The following is a 27,882-nucleotide window of genomic DNA, read 5'->3' on the forward strand; positions in this document are numbered from 1 at the left end:
ATTTGGAACTAACTGCAGGACACATGAATAAGCACATGATATTTGGCAGCTCTATCAAGGGTTGCATGCTGAATGGGCTGTTATAGCCTGGAAAGCAAATGTTGCCCAGGCTTCAAGAAAATCGATTTGTTACTTTAGTCCCACCTTACTCTTGTCCCCGCCCTTGCCTACTGTAAAGCTACTGTAAAAATAACTGTATGTTAGATGATAAAACTAAGCTTTTTGTTGTACCATTCAGGAAATAGGTCCCTTTTTTGGCAGTTTTTTGTGTTTAAAAAACAGTAAAACAAAACATATTGTGAAAATAGCTTACATTGGAGGCAAGTGAGAGAATATAATAACTGAAATTTTAAATATATTTTTGTTCTGTTTTGTCCATTATATTAGTGATTCTTTTGTATTTTAGTTTTAGAGTCAAATTAAATGACAATTTTCCAAAACAAATAAAAATCATAAACATTTTATGTGGCCCTGGATGATATTTATTCATATGTTAAATGAATAAATGTTTGGCAGTAGTCAAAAATACATTGTATGGGTCTTTTTATTTTGATTAATATATATTATTGCCTTTACAACAAAAAAATCATTAAAATATTAAATAAAGATCATGTTCCATGAAGACATTTAGTAAATTATACTCAGCTTTAATTTACTGTAAATATATCAAAACCTAATTTTGATTCGTAATGTGCATTGTTGACTAAGCCGAAAAGAAAATGAATGAATGAATGATAAATTTTAAGGTGATTTTCTAAACCTTTTTATTTTTGTTGAACCATCAGATTCCAGATTTTTGAAGTCCTAACAAACCATACGTCAATGGAAAGCTTATTTATACAGCTTTTCGGGTGATTAAGCTCTAAACAATATCAATGAGAAACAATGACAACATTGACAGAAATAATGACAGAACAATGACAGAAATAATTTGTCAACAAGGGTCAGATATTTTAAATAATAATAAAAAAGTATTACATTTAATAACATTTAATTTTTTTTCTTTATTTACTAATCTTTACTTTTAGTCTGAGTAAAAACAAAATGTTATTACAGTTTATGTTTTTGCAGTAGTATGCTTTACTAGCTTTAGTAAAATATAATAGCCCTGATAATTTAAAATATACATCCTCTTCAGGTACCTAAATCTGTCAGTTTTCTCTAATGATAATAAAAGCAAGAACAAGGTAAGGAGAACGTAAAGCACGCTTCCCATCTCACCTTAATAATTCACATTCATTAAATATTCCTCACTATGGAAATAAACAGTGCTGTGTTTCTTAAATGCATGCATGACTTTCTTTCCACTCTCCATTTGAAGTCAAACACAAGCCTCAGACGTGCTCTCTGCCCTTTCTACACGCAGAAGTTCCTCTCAAACCTGCCAAACCTCAATCCTAGTAACCCAATAAAGTCTAAACCCCATTAGGAGCACACACGCCACCATAGGCAGCAAATATGAGCTGCAGTCACCTGCCTGCGACACAGATTTCCAGCTGAAAAACCATTAGAGGGGAAAACGTTATCCATCATGTCTGAATAAATGAAGAGAGTCTACTGAGAGAGCGATGAAGGCATTTAAAGTGAGAAACGTCTCAGCTAATCTGTATTCTGTTAGCGCTTCTAATGGAAATGAACACAAAGTAGAGCTCACTGAATTTGAGATTCAAATTTGGCATCTTCTGTTTGTTTCTGCCTGATAAAAACGTTGCTTGTTTGACAATAGGAGGTGACGTTTTTCATCCAATCTGATGGAAATCCGGAAGCAGGCAGTGACAACAAACATGGGAAGATGGCACGAAAGCCTGACATTAACAATGCAGCATGATGACAGAGAACTTTGAAAAGCATCACAGCCTATTGAACTGTTGTTTATCCGTTTGAATTTGGCTCATTGTGATTCACGTCTGGTTGTGTTTGGTTTTTTGTCATGCCGCTCCCCTGTTATTTTATTGTTTTGTCCTCATGCCGTCTAAGCCATTAAATGGCACCGGACAGCAAGAGCTTGTGTGTTTATGTGTGAGCAGACACATAAAAACGACCCACAGGAGAGGGAAAAGGACCAAAAAAGCACAAAAGAAACTCACAGAAATGCACAAACACACACACACACCTCCTTCATGAAGTCTTAGAAAAAGCCTTTCATTTAGCAGATGGACAACAAGGCCAAAGACAATCCTGCTGCTTCACATTGGCCTCAGTACAAAGATAAAGATGTGCAACTGAAAAACAAACCATTTCTTTTTGGTCACTGCTAAAAACAAACAGGAAGCACTCTCAGAATGTTGGCAAACTTCTTTAAAAGTTACTGTATGAACAAACTTCATGTGATAGTAATATGTTCGTTCAAAGTCGTCCAGTCTTTATTAACCCCCAGGGGTCGAAGACCGCGTATACCAACACAATCTCACTGCAATTCGTAACTTTTTGATTTAGAGGTCAATTCGTATGAATTCGTACGATATAATTCATACTATTTAGTATGATTTGCTCATCACCTGATGACGGGTTTAGGGGTGGGGTTAGGTGCCACGCCTCCTTTTTAAAATCATACAATTTCGTACAATGGAATTAGCCAGTTGCGTATACGCATTTTGACATGTTTTCACCTCATAATGCCGAAAAGAACATAAATTACACTTTCAGTTTTGATCGTACAGATAAGAGCAATTCATCAATCAAATCTGTTAGGTGTCTACTTTTTTTGTTTACACTCACAACAACAACAAACGTGTGTGCTTTTGGAAAATAAGGAAAACTATTGTCACTTACGCACACCGCTGAGAGCAGCCAAATCAATCTTAACAAATTGTAATTCATTGTAATGTTTTCTTTGAATTTCTTTTCGGCTTACTGCCTTTATTAATCCGGGGTCGCCACAGCAGAATGAACCGCCAACTTATCCAGCACGTTTTTACACAGCGGATGCCCGTCCAGCCGCAACCAATCTCTGGGAAACATCCACACACACTACGGACAATTTAGCCTACCCAGTTCACCTGTACCGAATGTCTTTGGACTGTGGGGGAAACCGGAGCACCCGGAGGAAACCCACGCAAATGCAGGGAGAACATGCAAACTCCACACAGAAACACCAACTGAGCCGAGACTCGAACCAGCGACCCAGCGACCTTCTTGCTGTGAGGCAACAGTACTACCTACTGCGCCACTGCATCACTTGTTTTCTTTGAATGAGAGAACAGAATAATTTTCACATAATTGTGAAGCAAATATTCTAGCCTACAAGACTGGTTACTCAAAAGTCTTGTTCAGGCACATTCACGGTGTTTTTTGGATCTTATTTCAGCTACATTTTTTTCTCCAAAACTTACTAACCACTCATAATATTTTTTTCTAAAGAACTCAAGCATGTACAGCAATGTTTCTCACATATTATTTTAGCACAGTTTGGGCTCAATACAAATAAAATACATGTTGGCCGGTACTGTGTAATAAGTAGATGAAATACGCACAAGTGTCAGGGCATGTCAAAACCACACCCCAAAATCACCACAGACCCCTGGGGGTTAACGATCTATAAATGTTAGCACCAACAGAATAGATTTTTACATGATTTTATGAACATCCCATTAAAAAATGTCTTATAATAACCTTTCATCTAGCTTTTTTAAATGTTAACGCTCGTTCATTCCCATGTTTGTTGATGAAAAAATAAGAAACAAAATGTTCCCTTAATGTTTGCATAAGACCAAAGTGTTAAAAACATTTAAAAAACTAACAATGACATGATGTTTGCAAACTTATACATTAGAATGGCGCTTAAATATTTATATATAACCAAGAACAAAGTTTTTAAAACTTTAAACAAAAACTGGATGTTTGTAAAGAGTATCTTCAGAGAACAGAAACAAAAGAGTTTTTGTCTGTTTTTTGCTTGTTTATTTGTTAGTTTTTTGTTTGTGTTTTTCATTCATAGGCTATTTTTCTGAAAAGTGGAGGATGTTGGATGTTAATTTAACATTTGTAAATACTTATACAAACTTTATATATAAACTGGCAGTATGACCTATATATTTCATTCATTCATTCATTCATTCACTAATACATTTTTGCAGATCCTTCAGAAAACAATCATTCCCACAATGTTAGTAAAATTATAAAATATAATGTTCTCTAAATGCCATGGCGGAAAAATATTAAATGAAAAAACAGATGTGTAAATATTAGAACCAGCATTCAGAAACAGCATTTCAAAAATCATATTAAGTAGACATTCAATGCAATATGAGAAAATATATAATGCGTTTTCAAATCCTTACAGCATTCACAGATTATTCATTCATTCATTCATTCATTCATTTTCCTCCGAATCAGTCCCTTTATTTATAAGGGGTTGCCACTGTGGAATGAACCGCCAACTTTTCACAGATGATATTTGAATGAATGAATGAATGAATGAATAAACTAATATACACAGTGAATGCACTTAAATAGCATGCTATCAAATCAAATCATTCATTTTCCTCCAGCTTAGTCTCTATTTCAGAGGTCGCCACAGCGGAACAAACCACCAACTATTCCAGCATATGTTTTTAAGTAGCGGATACCCTTCCAGCTGCAACCCAGTATTAGGAAACACCCATACAAACTTATTCACACACACACTTATGCTCTATGGACAATTTAGTTTATTCAATTCACCTATACAACATGTCTTTGGACTGTTGGGTAAACCAGAGCACCTGGAGGAAACCCACGTAAGTAGAGCATTCAAACTCCACACAGAAACGTCAAGTGGACCAGCTAGGACTCAAAACAGTGACCTTCTTGCTGTGAGGTGCCACCGTGCCACCAAATCAAATCATCTTTATTTTAATTAACGTTACTTGTTGCAGAACATTATGTCAATATTAACATTTCCATGTTATTCTGACAAATAATAACGCTCCACATTTTCACAACTCGCTGACAAGGTTGTAGAAAAGCATTCATATTTTTATAAGCTGGAATAACAACTGACAAACAAAATATGTGAGATTCAATGAGACTGACTTGGCATAAACACTGTCAATGCCAGAAACAGAGTGACGGGCTTTTGGAAATTCAGAGAAATAATTAATATTTGACTGTCCGCTGCCCACAGTTTCTCCTGGATATGTTTTAAGAGTGTGTGTGTGTGCATGTGTGTGATTGACACAGTGTGCGAGTGTGTGGTATTACTCAGCATGCGTGGGCCTCCGTCCTTCAGTGTTATACATGAGCAGCCCATGTGTTTAAAGTCCTCTCAGCAGGATACAATAGAGCGTACCTTTATTTCAGGCAAGTAGATCACACCATGAGCTCCATTACTGTGAGTGCTCGGAAAAACAGCACTGATTGAGTTGTTTATCGCGTTGACATTTTCAAATATGCTCTACATGGCTAATTCCACATGTTTCTGAATAGTCTGATGATGCTCTTTACACTCTTGAATGTGTGTGTGTACTGGTTTTGGTGGTGTACAAGGACATTTTTCTGTATGATTACATGGTATGGCCTAGTTTTTCTTAATTATTGTGGTTGACAAGGACATGACTGATGTCCTTTTAATTCAAAATGCTTAAAAATGAGACTTACATCTTTAGACATTCGAATTTTGCCATAGGTTTGATATGAGGGTAGGGCCATATAATCAGCAGTTTTTACAATATAAAGTACATTGCGCCTATGGAGAGTCCCTGTAAACCACCAATACCAACATGTGTGTGTGTGTGTGTTTAGTGTTTGTGTGTGTGTTCTGGTCAGGACTGCCTCCTACATTAGCTTTAGGGATTACACAAGCAGATGAGTGGGTGGCATGTAAAAACATTGAGGGGGCCGCCGTATGACTCCAAACTGAGAATTCCACACTTCTCTCTCTCTCTCTCTCTCTCTCTCTCTCTCTCTCTCTCTCTCTCTCTCTCTCTCTCTCTCTCTCTCTCTCTCTCTCTCTCTCTGTTCAGATGCATGTGAACTCACTCCTCTGTGGGCTTAGACTGACACAGACAACAGATGCTGGTGAAGTTGGTGCTCACCATAAATAAACGGACAGATTTGGCTTTTAAAAATGATGCAGGTGGATTGAGAACATTAGACAAACTGATGTCAAATTGAATAGAATAGATCAGGGGTGCCCAAACTCAGTCATGGAGGGCCGGTGTCCTGCATAATTTAGTTCCAACCCCAATTAGACCCACCTGAACCAGCTGATCAAACTCTTTCTGGGTATACTTGAAACTTTCAGGTAGGTGTATTGACTAAAATTGGAGCCAAACTATGCAGGATACCGGCCCTCCAGGACCGAGTTTGGACACCCCTGGATAAGATCTTTATATATAAGATCTTTATATATAATATCTTTATTTATAATTGTCAAAAGTACAACGCAATTTAAAAGTGCTCTCCAGTCAGTGCAAAACAATAAAATGCTAAAGTTACTTCAATAAACTTGTATAATAAATAAATCTATCTGAGACAGAATATGATCCTACACGCACTCAGACACACATGCATGGAAACTACATAATACACACATAAAGTACATATTGCCTTGAGTCTCTTATTTTTAAGAAGCATTAAGAATGGTTACTGAGGTTGGATAAAAATATCACTGCCACACAAGGAAGACAAAGAAGGTTAAATCCTTTAAGTATTTATTCAAGCGGAAGAACAAAACAACTGATGGTGAAGCAGGTGAGTGGTGAAGCAAAGTTCAATATGGCAAGTCCAGTTTTTCAATAACATCAACACACAATAGACACTTCCCTTGAGCAGGTTGTTTTGTATCCACAGGAGAAAAGGGGACATCCACGGAAGAGCACAGGAGATAACAGGAGAGCTCATGAGAAAAACCATCTGATGTTGATTCTAGCCGGTGAGTGACAGGAGGAGGTGAGACTTTATGGTGAGTACGTGATTGGGGTTGCAGGTGTGGGCTGTTAGTATACGGTTAAAGGTTCAAATGTGTGGTGTGTGGTGACTGGTGATTGCCTGAGGTGGTTGGGACTGCAGGAACGAGCCGAGGGTGTGATAAAAAAACTGTTTTTGAATTTGTTTGTCCTTGCATGAATTAATCTGTAGATTTCTGCTAAGATAATATAATGTAGTGAATTATACATTATTTTTGGTTTAAATGTTTCTCTGACTATTATAAATAACTTTACATAACAATAATAAATGTGGTTATTACCTTTTATATTATTTAGGCTCTGTTTTTATAGCTCAGTAAATGTTTATTTTTATTTTATTTTAAGAAATGTAATTATTTTAGCTGTATATATATATAGCATTTACATTGAGTAAACTGAAAAAAGAAAACAATTTAATGACTAGATTGTATCTTTATATTATTGGCTGAAATTATTGTGATTTGTTAAGAGATAATAAAAGTGATATTGTACAAATAAATGCTAAAATTACTCAAATAAATCATATAAAAATTCATATAGTAAAGACAGAATATGATCCTACATGCACTTAGGCACACATACATAAAAACTGCACATACATTAAGTACACATTGGATGCGGTTTAACACAACTGTACAATGTTTGCATTAATTGTAAGATGTTTTAGCAATAATACACATGCTTTATAATGTAAAAAGGCATTCAATACTGTTCAATTTCTTGCTTGGATTGATGGTTTTTCTTCATAAGATTTATGGTATCATCAGGAGCCACAGGTATTACATTTGTCTTGCCTCTATAGACCATTTCAATGTGGTCACGTCATTGGCCTATGAACATTTCCTGCTTGTTATCAAACTATTTCATAACTGTAACAAGAATCAATTCAATCATAATTTAATGTTAAGACAGCTGTCACAACATTATTAATCAATATGTGACTCTTTTTGGATTTTCCAAAGCTATAGGATTAAAAAATGTAAAAGAGGAAATATGTTGGGACCATTGTTTTTGTTTACATGCCTTTAAAATTGTCAATATGATTTGGTATATCTCAAACTGCTTGTAACATGCACTTTATAAATCACCAAAGGCCACTTTTTTCTACTTCACAACAACAAAACAAGTAGAATTTACAGCAAATGCCCAATTTCGAAATTTAAAAAAATGCTTTGTTGGCTATACAGATATCTCTGTTTTCTTCAATATAATGTAAATATTTGTAACAATACCAGCTCTAAACAGGATATGAAATGACGTTAGCAGCCCCAAGGTCATGGGTTCGATTCCCAGAGTCTATACAAGAACTTATAATGTGCATCGCTTCGTATAAAAGCGTCTGTACACGTCTGTCTGAATAAGTTCAGCCTTGAAATGGATTAAAATGCAGTCGGCCTTGTGTCCTTTATTTTGAGAAAGTGGAGGTGCGATAGCTGTGTGGGAGGCACTAATTCAGCTACTGATACCGCTCCAGTTCTGCACTCGCTGCGCTCCAGTTCAGTCAGCAGTCTCTCAACTCCAACTTTACGCTTCGTTTCAGACGCATGCAACTGACCGTCCGCAACCAAACGACAGGGATTTAAAAAATTAGATAACAGAGGATTATCATGGCAAGCTTAAATAAAACATGCATCTGATCTGTGCAAGCACAGGTAACGCGGAGATGCGCAGCGGCAGGTGATGTGGGTGCTGAAGCTGCGCGGATCAACTGGTCTCCAAGTGGCGCTCAGAACCTCCGGTAGAACTTTTTACACGATGGGTTTTCATTATAGGAGTAGAAATTATGAAGTTAGAGGACTATCTGCTAAGTCTTTATGACAATTTCCCTATTAGTCTCTTTTTAGGCATTTACTGTTTATTAAACGCAGCTTTGCAAATTAACAAATGGCTCGTTTCAAAGCGCACACCGAGTATTGCCTATTGCAGCGCGTTTTGAAACTTTTCTAAGAGATTTAGCGAGAACACTTGCCCTCATCGAGTTAATCCGGATCCCGTTGGCTCGTATGGGACTGAGGCACTCATCGCGGTGTCTGCTCCTGCGGAGAAAGATGGCGGAGGCGGAGAGCACGGAGGTAAGTCAAAGACTCCTTAAGCCATGGATTAAACATCAATGCACGTATAAAAAATGACATACACTATTGCAAATCGCGTGTGAATCGTTCTAGTAGCTTATTAATGCGTAAATATGTGCATAAAATGACGCGTTGGTTTGGAGGTCATACAAATCAGTGCCCGGGATGTGTATGACTATGCAGGCTAAACACCAGTGCGGCAGAGCAGGAAAACAAGTCCTGACGAGATCAAACACCACGTCCAACGCCAAAATGCAGTGCTCATGTTAATATTTAGGATGCATACAGGTTGAATGAAGATTAAGAAGACATCTAATGCTAGATGTTATTGGAAACCTAAAAGACAACAAATTAGCCTGATTCTGTAGCTATAAGTCGGTAAAGTTACTCGTGTGCTGGTTAAAAAAACACTCAGTTCCTCTTATATATGTGTTCTGTTGGGTCACCGGCTGAGCGCTGTCCTTGGTGCTGCAGTATTTTGCCCCCCTCCCCGGCTAATTAGCATATTCACCTTTGCATACCTAATTTTAATGTTGGCGTTGATAATAGAGGCATCAAAAGAAGAGAAGCCGTGGATAGCAAGGTGAAACATGAATAGCAAGGTGGGGGGAAACACATAAACAGCTTGATAAACATTCATGTAGTGTATTCTATCTGCTTTGCGTTTACACAGGTATTTTTATAGCAATGAGCAATTGTTTTATGTTTACTATCTATCTATCTATCTATCTATCTATCTATCTATCTATCTATCTATCTATCTATCTATCTGTCTGTCTGTCTGTTCTGTTTTTACTGATTTTACAGTCTTTTAAGTAATGTGTTTCAGTTTAATTATGTATTTTTTCCCCACATTTGGAAACTATTTATTTATTATATGAAAAAAATAATTGTTTTATTGCTCTATTTTCTAAATTACCTTTTAATATTATTTATTTATTACATAAAATACATTTGGGGTACAGTAGGTGTAATAATTATTCATTTAATTATATTTAAAATGGCATTAATAATCCAATTTTCTTAATTATCTAATTGCATTTTTTCATTCTCAATTATTTTTTGATGTTTTTATTTTTATATAAATTTTTTATATTAATTTCATATTCATCATATTTAAAATGACATGTTTTAAAATTAATAAACAAAACAATTACAATAAAAAGGCTTAATAAAGCAAAACATAATGAGGCTTTTTTCCTGCAAATACTATTTTAAAAGCTTCATTCAAGCTGCATTTAAAAATAAATTAACATAAAAAGATATTTACACAATAAAAACTACTAAATAAAGCTGAAAACCATAAAGGTTTTTCTGGAAATTAAAAATAAAACTTTATCATAAGGCAGTTTTCCAATAAATAAATAGTTCTTTCAACAGTAGAACATCATGTTCACAACACCAAGGTCGTGTGCTTAAACACCAAGTACAGCACAAACCAATAACACGTATACTTTAAACCCAGTATGAGCTGTTTCCGATAAACTGTCTGCCAAATATGTAAATACACTTATTGAATCCCAGTGAGCTTTTGCAGATTATTATGCTCTTGTCTTGACCTGCAGCAGCAGCAGCAAAAACACAAACAACCTCAGCATCAGCAGCAGCAAAGTATTTCCAGCATCCCCTCGTCCCAGTCCCTACAACCATCTCCACTACCAAAACCAGTGACCTCAGTTCGTCATGTCCCTCCTCACCCTCCACACACGCCACACGTCTCTGCCCTGTCTGCCTGCCCCGGCCGAGGGAAGATGGCCAAACTGCTCAACCCAGAGGAGATGACGTCACGAGATTACTATTTCGACTCGTATGCCCACTTTGGAATTCATGAGGTAATTGGATGGAATTTTGGGGTTAGTTTTTGAACTTGTCTCTTGCTTGTCTCTGTTTATATCTTAACTATCAAGTTGTTTCTGATCACAGTGTTTGATTTTATGGATTGCACTTTCAGATTGAGACTCTAAGAATACTCTAAGAAATGCTGGGTTATTTAAACCCAAATTGGGTAAAATATGGACTAACTTAAACATAGGGTTAAATTTGTTGCTATTAATTTAATTATATCTTATTTAAGTTTACCCAAGAGTTGGGTTAGTCCATTGTTTCTAAATCATGTTCCTGGAGGACCACCAACACTGCAGGTTTTGGATATCTCATTTGTCTGTCACACCCATTACAGGTCTTTCTAATCAGGTGTGTTTGGTTAAGAAAACATGGACAATGTGCAGAGCTGGTGGTCCTCAAGGAATGTGGTTGAGAGACACTGGATTAGTTTATATTACATGCAGAATTGGGTTGAAATGATCTAGCATTTTTTAAAGTGAATGTTCTTTTAAAAGAACTGAAACAAATCATTTAAAATAATAAGGTCGCACTACAAATGGGAGGTAGGTTTGGCATTGTTCTTTATTTTTATGCATCATGAAAATAATGTTAAGCTTGGTATTTTAATCTGATATTAATATCAAAAGCATGTCTGTGTCCAAATCTTATTTTAAATTCACTGTTTTGTCATTCCAGATTATATATTCGATATAGTATACAGCAGTGTTCCTCAACCACGTTCCTGGAGGACCACCAGCACTGCATGTTTTGGATGTCTCCTTTGTCTGTCACACCCATTACAGGTCTTTCAGTCTCTGCTAATGAGCTGATGATCTGAATCAGGTGTGTTTGATTAAGGAGACATGGACAATGTCTAGAGCTGGTGGTCCTTCAGGAACGGGGTTGAGAAACACTGGGTTAGTCCATATTACATACAAATAAACCATTTACATATTGAAAACTGAGTGAGAGGTATATGCATCATAAAATAATGTTACGTTTGGTATTTTTATCTGATATTAATATCTAAAGCATATCTGTGGCCATTTTAAAATTCAACGTTTTGTTATTCCAGATTATATATTCTATGCAGTATACAGTAATAATCAACATGATTTTTTATAGTTTTAGCCATTATTTAAGATATTTAAAAATAAATTATTAATGTTCATCATATTAAAAATGAAATGTTTTCAATAAACAAACCTAACAAAACAATTACAATAAAAAAACTGATTAAATCTAAAAACCATACAGATTTTTTTTCTGTTTTTTATGTTAAAAGTATTTTTTTTTCAATAAATCTATATCACTCTAAGAAATGCTGGGTTATTTAAACCCAAATTAGGTAAAATATGAACACAGGAATGTGGTTAAGAAACACTGGGTTAGTTCAAATTGCAGATTATATATTCTATATAGTATAGAGCAGTGTTTCTCAACCATGTTCCTGGAGGACCACCATCACTGCATGTTTTGGATATCTCCTTTGTCTGCCACACCCATTACAGGTCTTTCAGTCTCTGCTAATGAGCTGATGATACGAATCAGGTGTGTTTGATTAAGTTGACATGGAAAATTAGCAGAGCTAGTGATCCTCCAGGAACGTGGTTGAGAAACACTGGTATACGGTAATAATCAACATGTTTTTTAGTTTTTGCCATTATTTAATATATTTTCACTGTAATAAACTGCTTTTTAATATTCAGTGGACTAACTGTGATGACACTTAATGACAATTACATAATGACATTACTCATTGTATGCATAACTTACTCCCATAATTCACACAAAGAATTATTGCGCGTTGAAAAAAAGAGGATATAACTTGTACCACCATTCAAGAACATACTTAAAATGTCATTGAAACCATCTCCCTTTCTCATTCAGGAAGAAGCGAATGCACGTCTTTGATATCAGCACATTCAGAGCACGATGGTCAAATTGGATCTGTCTGTAGATAAAAGAACAGTTCTTGATAACGCTGAAAAAGAAGGACAAGAGTACGATAGCGAGATGGGAAAAGAGAGGAAAAAAAAGGAGAGAGAGAGAGAGAGAGAGAGAGAGAGAGAGAGAGAGAATTAGAGCGCTGGGAGGGCTGGTTGGAAAGATGTGTATCAGTTAATCCCAGCAGGATAAATGGAGACCTGTCTCTATAAAAAGAATCCTGGAGACACTGTGCTTTGTGTCCTATATATTGTCCTCCATAGCACTCCAAGGGGAAAAAAGGTCCAGAAATGAGGGATAAAAGTCAAGGATTCAAACTGCACCAAATTATGTACTGTAGCCTAAATACTGCTAATGCACTATATGATTATTGGTCACACTTTACAATAAGGTTTCATTAGTTAATATATTTACTAATATGAACTAAGTATGAATAATACTTGTACAGCATTTATTATTCATAGTTCAACCAATGCATTACTAATGCATTATTAACATTCAAATTCATGCTAACATTAGTTAATGCATCGCAAACTAACAATGAACAACTGTATTTTGATTTACTTATCTTAATTTACATGAACAAATACTGTAATACATTTATTGTTCATTTTTTGTTCATGTTAGTAAATGCATGAACTAATGCAACCTTATTGTAAAGTGTTACCAGATTATTATCATTATTTTTATTTGTTTATTTTTATTTTTTTACAAAAGAAGGTAATACAAAAATTGTGAATTAAATTGATTAAAGTAAACAATATAGATAATTATGTTACGAATGTTTCTATTTCAAGAGAATATATTTTCTTGCAGTTCTTTATTTACTTTAAAGTACATTTTTGATACCTATAGAATACTAAAAATGTATATTAAAATCATATATTAAAAAATCATGTGATACTGTGAAGAAGAGTAATGATGCTGGGATACAGATGTTCATCACAATAATAAATTATTATATTAAAAATATATTACTTATTGCATATATAGCATTATTATAGTGTAAAAAGTGTACAGTATACAAAAGACTGAGGGTTTACTCTTCACGTGATACCACATTCAACTTAAAAATTTGGGGGGGGGGGATAATGTGCTGGCCATTTATTTACTAAAAAACAGCATATTATTGTCCTAAAATAGCAAACTTCCATTAACAGGTTTCCAAGGTCATGTTATAGAAAGCAATACTATTATAATCTCCATGTAAACTACAAAAAAGCTAAAACTGTTAACTACTGGCTTTATTACCTGCTTATTATTAAGATATTGGCTGTTTGTTAGTATTTATAAAGTATGATCGTATTCTACATGGCTAATCCTACCCAATCCCTAAACTACTATCCTACTAACCACTAATAAGCAGCAAATTCTGGGTTATTTGTTAATAGTGGGAATTGTAGCTTAAAATAAAGTGACCAAAAAGTTTCAATTTTAACCTAAAAGACAAAAAAAGATGCCAAATCGTAACTTACTAATACATAATCTAATAAGTACTGCAATTTTCCAATTTGCAAAAGAAAAAAATGTATTAATCTGCCTAAAATGTATTCCCCCCACCTCTCAACAGGAAATGCTAAAGGATGAGGTGAGGACGCTGACTTACAGGAACTCCATGTATCACAATAAACACATCTTCAAGGATAAGATCGTTCTGGATGTGGGCAGCGGAACTGGAATCCTCTCCATGTTTGCTGCCAAGGCAGGAGCCAAGCATGTGTACGGGGTGAGGACTTAAATTACTCATTAAGTGTTAGATGCTAACATACAGGCATTACTGCACAACTCTGTCTTTATCACAAAGTGTGTGTCTTTATCACAAAGTATCTGTATGTATATGGAGAGAGACAGAGTGGGAGAGTGTACTGATAATATCAATAGCCTTACTGTGCTTCTGCTCTGTAGTTAGATAACACTCCATTGATCCACCCACTAGGTCCAGTTTTAGTCGTTTTTCATCTTTTCTATTCTACAATAAGTAAAAAAAGGGCTCACTTTCTGTCCAGAGCATAAATGCAAGCAGAAAGAGTTCACAGAGTACACCTAAAATGAGTAGTTTGAGCAAACAAATTTATCTTTTACTCATCATGCACTTGTTGCAAACCTGTTTGAATCTCTTTCTTTTGTTGAACACAAAGGAATATATAATGAAACATATTGGAAAAAACATCCATTGACTTTCATAGTGCTTCTACATGGATGCTTTTTATATTGTTTTGTGTTCAATAGATGAGAGAAATTCATAAAAGTTTAGAACTACTTGAATGTGAGTAAATGTTGAGGCACTTTTCATCTTTGGGTGAACCATTTCTATGATGGATTTGATAGTAAAACATATTTTACATTCATTCATTCATTTTCCTTCGGCTTAGTCGCAGCGGAATGAACCGACAACTATTATGGCATATTTTTTTCATGCAGCGGATGCCCCTCCAGCCACAACCCAGTACTGGGAAACACCCATACACTCTCACACACGCACTCATACACTACGGCCAATTCAGACACTTCAATTCACTTATAGCGTATGTGTTTTGACTGTGGGGGAGTACCCAGAGGAAACCCACGTGAACACAGGGAGAATATGCAAACTCCACACAGAAATGCCAACTGGCCGAGCCAAGACTCAAACCAGTGAACTTCTTGCTGTGAGGCGACAGTTCTAACCACTGAGCCACCATGTTGCCCCATATTTGACATTTTTTTGCCATTTTTAAAACTGGTAAATAGCATATTAATTGCATAAGAATAAATGCATGCACATACATAAGACCAAACTGCAAAAGAGAGCCATGCTGATATTCAAATCTTTTTTTTTTGTTCCACCAATGAAAATATTATTTTAAAAAGCATAATAAATGATAAATTATTTTTGAACAACTCTAAACAACACAAAGAGCAATGGTTTAAAAAATAGTTTGAGTGAATTATTCAATGACTCACATATAAATACACTCACCAATAATGAATTGCTGAATTAATCAGTGTTTGAACAAAAGTGCTGAATGAATGAATCGATTCACTGATGATTTTAGTCATTTGTTGCCACCTACTGGTGAAAACTTGCAAAAACATCTGTGAAACATCACCACCTCTAATACAAAAAGTGGTAACAGTTTAAGTACCAATTCTCACTATTAACTAGTGGCTTAATAACTGCCTATTATTAAGAGATTGACTCTTCATTAGTACTTATAAAGCATATATTCTGCATGATCTTATTCAACATCCTGATATCTAAACCTAAATACTACCTAAATAGGCAGCAAATTAGTAATCATAGTTAATGGTTTGTTAATAGCGAGAATAGTATCTTAAAATAAAGTATGATCCAAAAATAGCTAGTTTGTATACAGACTAGGGTTGTCACGATACTGGAATTCAATACCAATCGGTACTGAAGTTTTAAATACGTTCATTTCCCATGAACATTTGAGCGATGTTGAGTACGCTCTTAAACAGTGCTGAATTTGCCATTGTGTTCACATGCTCAACAGAAATGACTGTGATTGGCCATGAAGGTCATCAGTTAACCAAACTCACCGCTGTTTACTCAGTGTAACCACAGATACAGATATACTGGAGCATTTTAAAGTCATGTCAATCAGCTGGTTTGTCAATAAGCTGACATACGAATGATCCACTGATGAATTACGGTTTTAAAATGCTCGACTGTCCCTGTATCTGTTGTTACACTCAGTAAACAGCGGTGAGTTCGGTGAACTGATGACCTTTACAGCCAATCACAGTCATTTCTGTTGAGCTCAACAACGCTTAAATGTTCACAGGAAATGGATGCTTTTAAAATATTAGTATCGACTGGCATCGAATTCCAATATCGTGACAACCCTAATACAGACAGCATATTTCAATACATCGCTTTAAATACAAACACAAATCCAATCAAAGCTAGTGAAATTATATGCTAGTCATCCATCTAGCATGTGTCAACTTGCAATTGTGGTTCATTTGCATTTCATACACCTGTATCAATAGGGAAGATTGCTAATTAAGCTAATTATCATTTTGTCTTGTAGATCGAATGCTCCAGCATATCAGAATATTCAGAGAAAATCATCAAGTCCAATCATCTGGACAGCGGTAAGATTTACATTCATGTTTGGCACAGGGCAGTGTTTAGGTTTGATCTGCATTCTTGTGCGGAATAGCAGAGTCATACATTTTTTCTGCTGGCAAGTGGAGTGCCATCACACAGGAAGCAGCAGAGTCACTTCCTGTAGCTGACACTGTCTTTGGCGTTATGGCAGAAGCTGTTGTTCAGTTGTCCACAGCAGCTCTCATTAACACTAGAGAACAGCAGGCGAGTGAGAAGCCTGAGTCAGCGTGAGGGAGTCACTGCTACACACACACACAAGCACATACACACACGTTTGTACTGTAGTTATCTGTCTGGGAATTTCCCATAGACATATTAATCCCTATAAACCACAGGTCAAACACAGCTGATGCAACTAATCAAGGTGTTCAAGACTCTCTTGAACTCCTCAGTTATTTGCATCAGGTGTGATTAGGGTTGGAGCAAAACTGTGCAGAGCTGCAGGAATTGAGTCGACACCTGTGCTAGTATATAAACCATGTATTGAAGTACACACACAAGCAGACATTCATTGGAAATTGCCTTTCGGAAAATGTTGAAAAAAAGGTGAGCATTGCAGAATACATGCTAAAGAAACCTTGAGGAAACCCATTAGTCAATTCTGGCTTTAAATTGTTATTTTTTAGTGACTAAATATAAATTTTTTTGAACCCATTTGATTTCTGTAATGTGATAAACATTTATAAGTAAACAAAAACATGGCGTGACTTACATCAGGATTTTTATAGTCATTTATTAGCATTTTGTTGATTTATTATATTTATAATAATAAAAATATAAGCAGAAATAATCAATTGAATATAACAACATAATCTCAGTGCACGTCTCACTATAGCCATGTTTACTTCTACATATTTGGGACATTCTACCAGAAATGTACATTTTGACTTGTAAAAAACGTGACAGGGCCTGAATTAAGCTTGTTGTCCTCAAAAATCATACAAAAACAAACGTAAAATCATACAATTCAATGATAGAACGCATCCTTGATCACTGTCAGCTTCTTCTCCGTCAAATGTTGCTTCCGAGTCATAGCCTTAGACGTGTAATGCACACATTTCATGTTAAATTGAATGCAAATGTGACAGGACTAACAGAAACACGTGGGCAATTGTAAACATATTTGTATTATATATTTGTAGTATTTATTTGTTGAATTTATACAAAATTTCATGTTTTTAATTAATTGATGTGAATAAAAACAACTTAAATTTCTAAAGTTTTTTTTAATAGAAAAAACAGTTTTTAGCATAACAAAACTATTAAAGCTGTAGGTTCAATTGGGCTGAGGACAATGACAGAGTTTGTACAATTCAATTCATTTTATCTTTGTTTCTATAGCGCTTTTACTATGTAAATTGTGTTAAAGCAGCTTAACACAGAAGATTATAGTGAATTGAAACTGTGTCAGTCCAGCTTTCAGAGTTGAAGTTCAGTATAGTTTACAGTGTAAAGTGTTTTTAATAAAGAGCAAACATCTGAGAACCAAATGAACGACATATTCCTTTACAGAACAACTCACAGAAATCAACCATCAGTTTTAGACATTTCTGGGATGCAGTACTTTTTATGTGTTTTTATGTTTTTATTCCAGGGATAGACAATGTATGTTTCTGGAAGAATGTCCCATTTATATGTACATTTTTGGAATATTGCACAAACAAAATGCTGGATGGAAATGCCAAGATGGTCATAACCTTTAAAAAACCTTTTAAAACTGTCCCCAATACACATGAATAGACAATTAACAGGACCATAATCATTCTAGACATTGAGGAGGACAAGTCTCCTCTGTATAAAGTTTCTGACTGTATAAAAGACATTATGCCTATTCAGAATACTAGTAAAATACCAAAACCAGATTGTGTATATGTGTGTTTGGCAAATTATTAAGACATATTAGAATGAATGTGCTAATTGCAGCAAACTGACATCAACATCTCCCTTTTGTCAAAATCATTATCAAGGCAGGAATAATCCATGATATATCCATCAGTAATTGGTTTTCTTATTGGGTCATTAACGACAGCATTAGAAATATCCATTCATCAACCGATACCAATATACTATGCAAACCATAATATTGAAGACTGTTATCAAAGTGATTTAGTTCAATGATTTCCAAGAACAACATTGTGAGCATCAAACATCTACCTCCGAATCCAATGTGGCAGTGTTTGATATTGTGTGTGTATTTGTGTGTGTCATCTGCACTCAAACAAGTGGTTTGCTGTTTGTTCACACTCTGTAAAAAATGCAGGGTTCCACACAATTCCTTCATGTTGTCCCAACTCAAATGTATTAGGTTAACTTGATGTTTTTACTAATTTAAGTGGAACGAACTTAAAACAAGTAAGCTGTCCTAAAAAAAACACGTAAGAACTGTGTTAATTCAGCTCATTTGAAATAAAAAGTTTGAACAAGCAGCAAAATGTATTTATTTGAGCTAACTACTTAGCTGAGCTGAAACAACACAATTACTGTTTTTTTAAGGGGGGGGGGGGCAATTGTTTTATGTTCAATCTACTTAAATGGGTAACAAACTACTAAGTTAACTTAATTCCTTTATGTTGTTGTCCATGGTTCAAATATTTTTGCAAGATTACAACAGACCTTATGTTGAAATTATATGTTGGATGAACCATACTGCCTCTCACATTAATGTGTTTGTGCATCTTGCAGTTATTACGATCATTAAAGGCAAGGTGGAGGAGACTGAACTGCCTGTGGATCAGGTGGACATCATCATTTCCGAGTGGATGGGTTACTGTCTGTTCTACGAGTCCATGCTCAACACCGTCATCTATGCCAGAGACAAATGGCTGGTCAGTCTGTGTCTGTGTGTGCATGCATGAGTTTTCTGTCTCAAGGCCAAGGTTATTTGACTAATTAGAATGTGAAGCATGTGTCCGGGCTAAAAATGATCATTTATAATGGAAATGAGTGGACGGTCTGATGAATGTCTACCACTGAATGACAATTTGGTCCGGAGGACAAGTGGCTTGTTAGAGAATTTTTTATTTTTTATAGAACTATTGTGTTGGTGCCAGGACATTGTTTCACCCTGGGGTTATTTTTATGGTCCATTGAACAGGAAGGAAAAGAAAGAATGATGTGAAGTCACTGGAATAATTGGAATATAATCGTGCTTATGCCAGGAATGCATTGTTGTAGTTTAAAATGTAATACGAGGGTAGTTTACTTAAAATTTTAGCCAGTTTCTTTGCTATCTTGTGGTGTGATGTGATAATGCTTTAGTGCATTATCAAAGGTATTAAAGAAACATTATAGATAATTTATGATAATTATTATAATTATTTGAAAAGATGTTGATTTATGACTTCATAGTATTATTTTCAATATATTAAAAAAATAATAACATTAGTCTCACATAATAATATTTATCTAACATTTTTTCAAATGAGTTTTGAATTTGTAAAAAAAATCAGATAATGACAGATTAGATTATTTTCAATGAATATTTTCATCAAATTTTTCATTATTATTATATTATATTATATTATATTATATTATATTATATTATATTATATTATATTATATTATATTATATTATATTATATTATATTATATTATATTATATTAATATGATTAATAAAAATATCTGAAATATTTAAAATATTTAAATTTAGATAGCAATAATAGATCATTATCTAATAATAATTATAAAAAAAAGATATATAAATAAATTCCAAAGTATATTATATTATATTATATTATATTATATTATATTATATTATATTATATTATATTATATTATATTATATTATATTATGTTATATTATATTATATTATATTATATTATATTATATTATATTATATTATATTATATTATATTATATTACAAAGTTGATCTTACCTCAGATTCATTTAATATTTGTCTATATCAAAATCGTAAGCTGTAATTCCAAAATAAATGTTAGCAACAACAACAAAAAAACGCTAATAAAAATGTACATTAAGTCATATTACAAGTAATAATGGTATTATAATAATTATTATTATATTATTAATAATAAATATTATTATATTAATAATAATAATAATACATTTTTATAATTATTTGAAAATATGTTGTACTAAATGTAATGTAATAAATTATTATAATTATAATTATTTAAAAATATATTTTTTATGACCTCATAGTATTTTTTTTATAAAAAAATGATGAAAATAATATTTGTTTTACATTTTTTTCAAATAAGTTTTGAATTTGTTGAAAAGTTAGGTTATGATAGTGAGTAATAAGTATTTTCGAATATAATGTATTATATTTATTATATTATATTATATTATGACCTTAATATGATAATTTTTTTAAAAATATTTTAGATAACAAAGTAGATCATTATCTAATAATATTAATAAATTATTAAAATATAAAAATGTTAAACTAATTTTAATAAAATATATAAATCATTTAAAAAACAATTATTATATGTAATTATTACTAATCATATTTATATCATAATAACTTAAAATGATTGGATTTTTTAACTTGAACTTCTCTTTTCTTTTTTAGAAACCTGGTGGTTTCATGTTTCCAGACAGAGCGACATTATATGTGGTTGCCATTGAAGATAGACAGTACAAAGACTTCAAAATACACTGTAAGCACAAACACACACACGCATTCACTCACACACAAACACATACACACTAATAAATGACAATTTAATGCTATATTTTTTTTAACATTCTGCAATATATTTCCTTCTGAATCCCTCACATTTATTTATCCTACAAATAAGAAGAAAAAAAAAAAACCTCCTCTTGAATTTTATCACTCCCCCGCAGCAAAAGCTTTTCTTTTCTCCATCCCCTCCACTGCCTCCTTCTAGTTTTTGGATGGAAGAGTGAGATTCGCTTCGGCCGAATGTAATCACATGCTGCCAGACACAGAGGAGGCATAAGTCTAGGTCCAAATGAAGGCGAACAGACACAGCCAAGACAGATTTTTCAACCTTTCAAGTCCATTTTCCATCTAAAATGTCTTCAAATGTGCTTTCAGGGTGGGAAAACGTCTATGGATTTGACATGACGTGCATCCGAAATGTTGCCATGATGGAGCCCCTGGTGGACATAGTAGATCCTAAACAAGTCGTTACCAATTCCTGCCTTGTTAAGGTACAGTTTGGGCTCTTGTGTGTGTGTATATGTGTGAGCGAGATCTGATCTGAACCGACTGTGTGATAGGCCACTGCTGAACACATGTAGCGTGGGTGTTATATAACAGAATAATTCACAGTAAAGGGCCGCCTGATGAGTGTGGTAACTTGCGCTCATCTCAACACATGCACTAGCACCGATCATTCATTTAAATTAGCCAGCAGAAGTCAGTCCTCGTGGGATTTCATGCTAATTATATCATACTTTCAAGCTTTATGTTTTGCTAATGAAATTGACTTATAGGCCATACTATGGATGCTGATTTTTTTAACACAAAAGAAATGTAAATGCAACTCTTTATGTCAATATTCTAGCGTTCTTTCTCTAAACTGCGAGTTTATATTTCATAATTCTGACTTGTTCTTTCTTATAATGGCTGCTTATATCAAGACAACAGATATGTTTATGTTGCTTTAACTGATTTTAATAAGTTAATCAGGTTTCAACTCAACTTTCTAAGTTATATAAAGTTTAACTTAATATTTTTAGTCACTTTGATTAATGTAAGTTGAGATGACTAGAAAAGTTCATTGGATTCAGCTAAAAATTAAAGGCAGCAACATTTTTTACAGTGTATCTGTAATATCAGAATTGCAGCTTTTATATTTCTTTATTTCATCTACAAGATTAGTGGGTTTCTCACAATTCTGACCTTATTTCATTTTATTTTGACCTATTTTCTCAAGTGAGAGATACATACTGTTATTTCTGAGGGGAAAAGTGGATAAGATTGTTAGATGTAAAGTCAGAATTGTTAAGTCTTTGTAGTTCTGATCTCGCTATTATTTCTTCAGAAGTATATGTTTGTTTCTCACAGTTCCATCTTTATAGGTTTCCCTGCTATTCTGTCTTGTCATTTTGACTTGTGGCTTGGGGGAATTTCTAGATATAAAATCACTTTTAATACAAAACACCCATCTTATTGACAAAACACTCTTTGGTAACACTTTATTTTGATGGTCCATTTGAGTATTAGTAGACTGTCTGCTTTATATCTGCTGATACTGCTCCTTCAACAGACAATTAACTGACTATACGAAACTTTGCAAGTACATGTCAACTTACACTAACCCTAACCCCAGCCTAACAGTCTATTTATAATCTAATGAGATTTAGTTGACACGAAGATGCAATGTAACTTAAATTCAACAAAAAGACCATCAAAATAAAGTGTGACCCACTCTTTTAATACTACATAATATATTTTTAAATAATAGAAAGAAAGAAAGAAAGAAAATATTTTACTATAAAAACATAATATAAAAAAAATAATAATAAATTAAATTTAAAAAATTGTTAAAATAAAAAATATTATTGACAATATAGACATAAAACACTACATAATAAAAAAATCAACCTTTATCTTCTGTTTTATTTTAGATACAAATGGCATGGTCTACATTTTGTTGAATAGTGTTTGCTGTATGCAGGATTGCACCCTATGTTTGTATTTTTTGTTTGATTAAAATTTTATTTATTTATTTAGTTAGTAGTCTTCTGTAATAGTATTAAAGAATATGATATTTTTATTTTATGTACTAATATTATTATTTTATTTATTTGTTTAAATTTGGTTATTTATTACTATTTTTTAAATATTTTATCTGTCGCGTTAAATATGTACTGCTACATATTTAAGTATTGCTTGTTGTTGTTGTTTTCTTGGAGTTTATAAAAAATTATTATTATTAAAAATTTATTCAAAAACTTATAGAAACAAAAAAACTTTTTTGATTTTTAATACAAAACACCAATCTTATTGATAATATACTTGTATAGTATACTATATAATAATAATAAAAGAAAGAAAGAAAGAAAGAAATGGAGAAAGAGAAAGAAATGTTTTTAACAAGACTTTTAAAACAAATATTATACTACATACTCTTTTGTAAATAATAGAAAGAAAGAAAAAAAGATTTTAACAACACTTTTAATACAAGACCGTCTTAAAAATACATACAATTTTTTTAAATGATAGAAAGAAACATTTTTAACAAGACCTTTAATAAAAAACACTAAAAATCCTACATAGTATTATTTTTAATTAAAGAAAGAAAGACAGAAAGAAAGAAAGAAAGAAAGAAAGAAAGAAAGAAAGAAAGAAAGAAAGAAAGAAAGAAAGAAAGAAAGAAAGAAAGAAAGAAAGAAAGAAAGAAAGAAAGAAAGAAAGAAAGAAAGAAAGAAAGAGAACATACCGAAAGAGAAGTCTGTGTTTTCATTGAGTCACCTGAGGGCTGAGTCTCTTTGAACAGCAGAATGAGTCTCTGTGAGCTTTACTGAATGAAAGGCTGAACTGAACAAATGAAAGGGTCAGTGCTGCCACTCATCTGTTCTTCACACAAAGCCTAAGAGGATCTTTGTTCACCAAGGCCAATGCTTGTGCCAACTTCTCTACTTATACGGGCACAGATATATACCCACAGCAAAACAAAATAGCCTTTGAAACAGGATCTGTCCTGATGTGTGGGTTAAGGCTATATAACATAAACCACATTCAGTTTACATCACAGCTAAAATATTTCATGGCCGATCCTCAAAAGAACTTTGTTAGTACAAATATGAATGCCAGTCATAATCTCTACTTGAATATTATTTAAAGTGTGATATATGTGGCATATTTCTTTCAGGAGATGGACATTTACACAGTGAAGACGGAGGATTTGTCGTTCACCTCAGCTTTCTGTCTGCAGATTCAAAGAAACGATTACGTTCATGCTCTCGTTACGTATTTTAACATCGAGTTCACCAAGTGTCACAAGAAGACTGGCTTTTCTACTGGTATGTCACTTACTGTGTGTCTTATTATTATCTCCTTCAGATGAATCCAGTACTAAGTGAGCTGTTTTGATGTATGTTATTATATATATATAGCTAAATTCAGAATTAATAGCCCCTCTGTATATTTTTTCCCCAATTTCTGTTTAACAGAGAGTAGATTTATTCAACACATTTCTAAACATAATAGTTTTAATAATTCATTTCTATTAACTGATTTATTTTATCTTGATTACAGTACATAATATTTGACTAGATTTTTGTCAAGATACTAGTATTCAGCTTAATGTGCAGTTTAAAGGCTTTATTAGGTTAATTAGACAAGCTATGTTCATTAGGCAAGTCATTGTATAACACTGTATATTGACTTCCAGCCCCAGACGCACCCAGCACTCACTGGAAGCAGACAGTGTTTTATCTGGAGGATTATTTAACTGTGCGCAGGGGAGAGGAAATACTGGGCAGCATCACTGTGAGGCCCAATGAGAATAATGAGGTGAGGCTGTCAATGGTGAAGGTGGGAAATCTGATACTGAACAGTGGCTGTCAAAAGTTTTGACTCCAAGGACGTCGGTTGTCAAATGTAAAATTTGAAGCCCCCACAGGATATTTTGTAGTACTTCAGCTGTAAATAAAACGCTGGAATTTTTCTATTCATTTTATTAACTGAAAATAATTACATTTAATTTAATTTTTGCAATTGAAATGATATAAATGATATAATAAGATTAATTATTTTTTAAAAGAAATCAGATTTTAAACGCAGCGATTTTGTATGGGATGACAACCCGAAGCCCTGGGGCTGGCTGACTGACTGAAATTTAAAGCCTGTGTGCATACACGCCATTGGAAGTGTGCTGAGGCCCTCTAGTGGCTTCTTTCTTTTCTTTGAAACCTACTTGTAAATAAACCAATAGTAAATACACTGCAAATAAGAATCCGAATGATACAAAACACTGAAATATCTTGATCTGCTCTGTTTCAGCGTGACTTGGACTTCACCTTTGAGTTGGATTTCAAAGGACAGCTCTGCGACGCCGCCATCTCTCACGACTACAAAATGCGGTAAAACCCTTGCAGCATCCTAAAGCTGGGATCATGTTTCCCAGAGCGATTCGGCAGAGGTCCCGCCTCCGCCTGTGTCTGGATAAAAGAGGCTGCTGAACGGCAGGAAACCTCTGTGATGTCATCAGTGCCAGTCCAGCACTAAAAGCAATAGTGTCATCACATGTCACGTTCTTAAATGCACATAGAGGATAGACTGTGAAAAAAACATCACTCTGAATGTAACCGCTAATGAGTCTGAGAATGTCAAAGTCTGTGTTTATTTCACCTTTAAAGATAGGGGAAGTGTTACCGAACAGTATATAACGCCAATGTGGAATCGTACTATAGTGCCTCGTTGAAAAGGCTTCAGTTTGGGTGCGTACATGAAAACAGCATGAATGAATGTTCTGCTTATATTTAAGTGCTTTTATTGTGTTATATTTATTGGGTTAGTGTCGAGTCGTTTAATATAGTGACCGCTGGCATGTTTTATGCTTTGCTTATTATTTAAATTCACTCACTAAGATCCTCTAAGAGCAGCTAGACTGTTTTAAATCATCAGGATTTGTTAATTTTAGGACAAACTAGATGTGTTTTAACTTAAGAGTATTTTTGGTTTCGTGTTCTGTCAGGTCACTGTCACATACTACCTGTTGAAGACACTCTGATTGAGTTAAAGTTAGTTTTATATTCGCACATTCGTCCAGTTTTGAACAGTAACAGCTTGTGACTTATTTAATTACACTATATTCGGTCTGAAATCACATCTAAGTGTAGCAGAGGACAGCTAGTGAAGTGTTGTGCAGGTAAACCTCACTCCTGACCTAATAGGTGCTCTAGCGACAGACGCTAGAGGCTGTGGTCTTTAGCCTCCTTGTTAGAGCAACCGACTCTCATGCAGAAAGTCTTCGGTTCGATCCCAGCTTGAAGCGGGTTGAGTGGTGTAGGATCGGTGGGGTTACATAAGTATGACTTCAATACAACATTAGCACTATTTAATTGACTGTGAACAATGTTTGATAGTCATACATTTATTTTCCCTCAGCTTAATCTCTGATTTATCAGAGGTCACCACAGCAGAATGAACCGCCAACTATTCCAGCATATGTTTTATGCTGGAAATATCCTAATCTGATTTTTTTTAGCCTGACTTGGACTTCGCCTTTGAGTTGGATTTCAAAGGACAGCTCTGCGACGCCGCCATCTCTCACGACTACGAAATGCAGTAATCTCTCATCTCAAAATTTCTTTCATCTCTGATTTATCAGAGGTCGCCACAGCGGAATGAATCGCCAACTATTCCAACATATGTTTTATGCAGCGGATACCCTTCCAGCTGCAACCCAGTACTGTAAAACACCTATACACTCTCACATTCACACACACTCATACACTACGGCCAATTTAGTTTACCCAATTCCCCTATACTGCATGTCTTTGGACTATGAAGGAAACCGGAGCACCCGGAGGAAACATGCAAACTCCACACAGCAATGCCAACTGACCCAGTCGGGACTCTAACCAGCGACCTTCTTGCTGTAAGGTGACAGTGCTAACCACTGAGCCATCGTGCCGCCACATTAAGATAGTCATTGGCTGCTAATATGATTTCCCTAATTTTCTGAATAGTAATAATAATGAATAATAAATGATAATATTAATGGGAAAGTCTGAATGTGCGAATATAAAACTGATTTGAGTAAAAACAAGAGCAGTTGAGATGAAGACAGCGAACGAGGCACAAAATGTTTCACTTAATTTAGCCAATGTTTTTTCTCCTCTTCAATAATCTATGTTGAAGATTTTAGTGCTTTATTTTGTCGTCATCTTCTAAACTGCTCTGAAAATGGTTCCTGGAAACACTTGTTGTTCACAAAGATTTACCGGTCAGTTTGAAATCCAAGTTTCGTGATGCTAGCAAGATTTGAGAGGATTTTAATGAGGCTATAATGTGATGAATAAATGGGAAGTATCAAACAATATACATTTTCTCCTGAATTACTTTGTAGAATTTGAAAATGTTTGC

The 27,882-nt window shown here is 34.2% G+C and overlaps 1 protein-coding gene across 1 annotated transcript; it reads left to right on the forward strand.

Annotated features, from left to right (window-relative positions):
* The first annotated feature begins 8,357 nt into the window (after nucleotides 1-8,357).
* On the forward strand, nucleotides 8,358-27,836 carry prmt8b (protein arginine methyltransferase 8b). Its single transcript, XM_056455877.1, has 10 exons — nucleotides 8,358-8,959; nucleotides 10,525-10,791; nucleotides 14,301-14,456; nucleotides 16,768-16,831; nucleotides 19,530-19,672; nucleotides 21,388-21,475; nucleotides 21,877-21,992; nucleotides 24,662-24,812; nucleotides 25,184-25,305; nucleotides 25,795-27,836. The coding sequence occupies exons 1-10, from the start codon at nucleotides 8,891-8,893 to the stop codon at nucleotides 25,876-25,878; spliced, it is 1,260 nt and encodes a 419-aa protein (XP_056311852.1). The 5' UTR covers nucleotides 8,358-8,890; the 3' UTR covers nucleotides 25,879-27,836.
* The last annotated feature ends 46 nt before the right edge of the window (nucleotides 27,837-27,882 follow it).

The sequence above is a fragment of the Danio aesculapii genome, chromosome 4, assembly GCF_903798145.1.
Source record: "Danio aesculapii chromosome 4, fDanAes4.1, whole genome shotgun sequence".
Taxonomy (NCBI): domain Eukaryota; kingdom Metazoa; phylum Chordata; class Actinopteri; order Cypriniformes; family Danionidae; genus Danio; species Danio aesculapii.

Excerpts from the sequence above, each read along its gene's own strand:
- prmt8b (XM_056455877.1), top strand. The coding sequence starts at position 8,891 with ATGGGACTGAGGCACTCATCGCGGTGTCTGCTCCTGCGGAGAAAGATG. Across the intron at positions 8,960-10,524 it reads CGGAGGCGGAGAGCACGGAG|CAGCAGCAGCAAAAACACAA; the intron begins GTAAGTCAAAGA and ends CTTGACCTGCAG. Across the intron at positions 21,476-21,876 it reads CAAAGACTTCAAAATACACT|GGTGGGAAAACGTCTATGGA; the intron begins GTAAGCACAAAC and ends ATGTGCTTTCAG.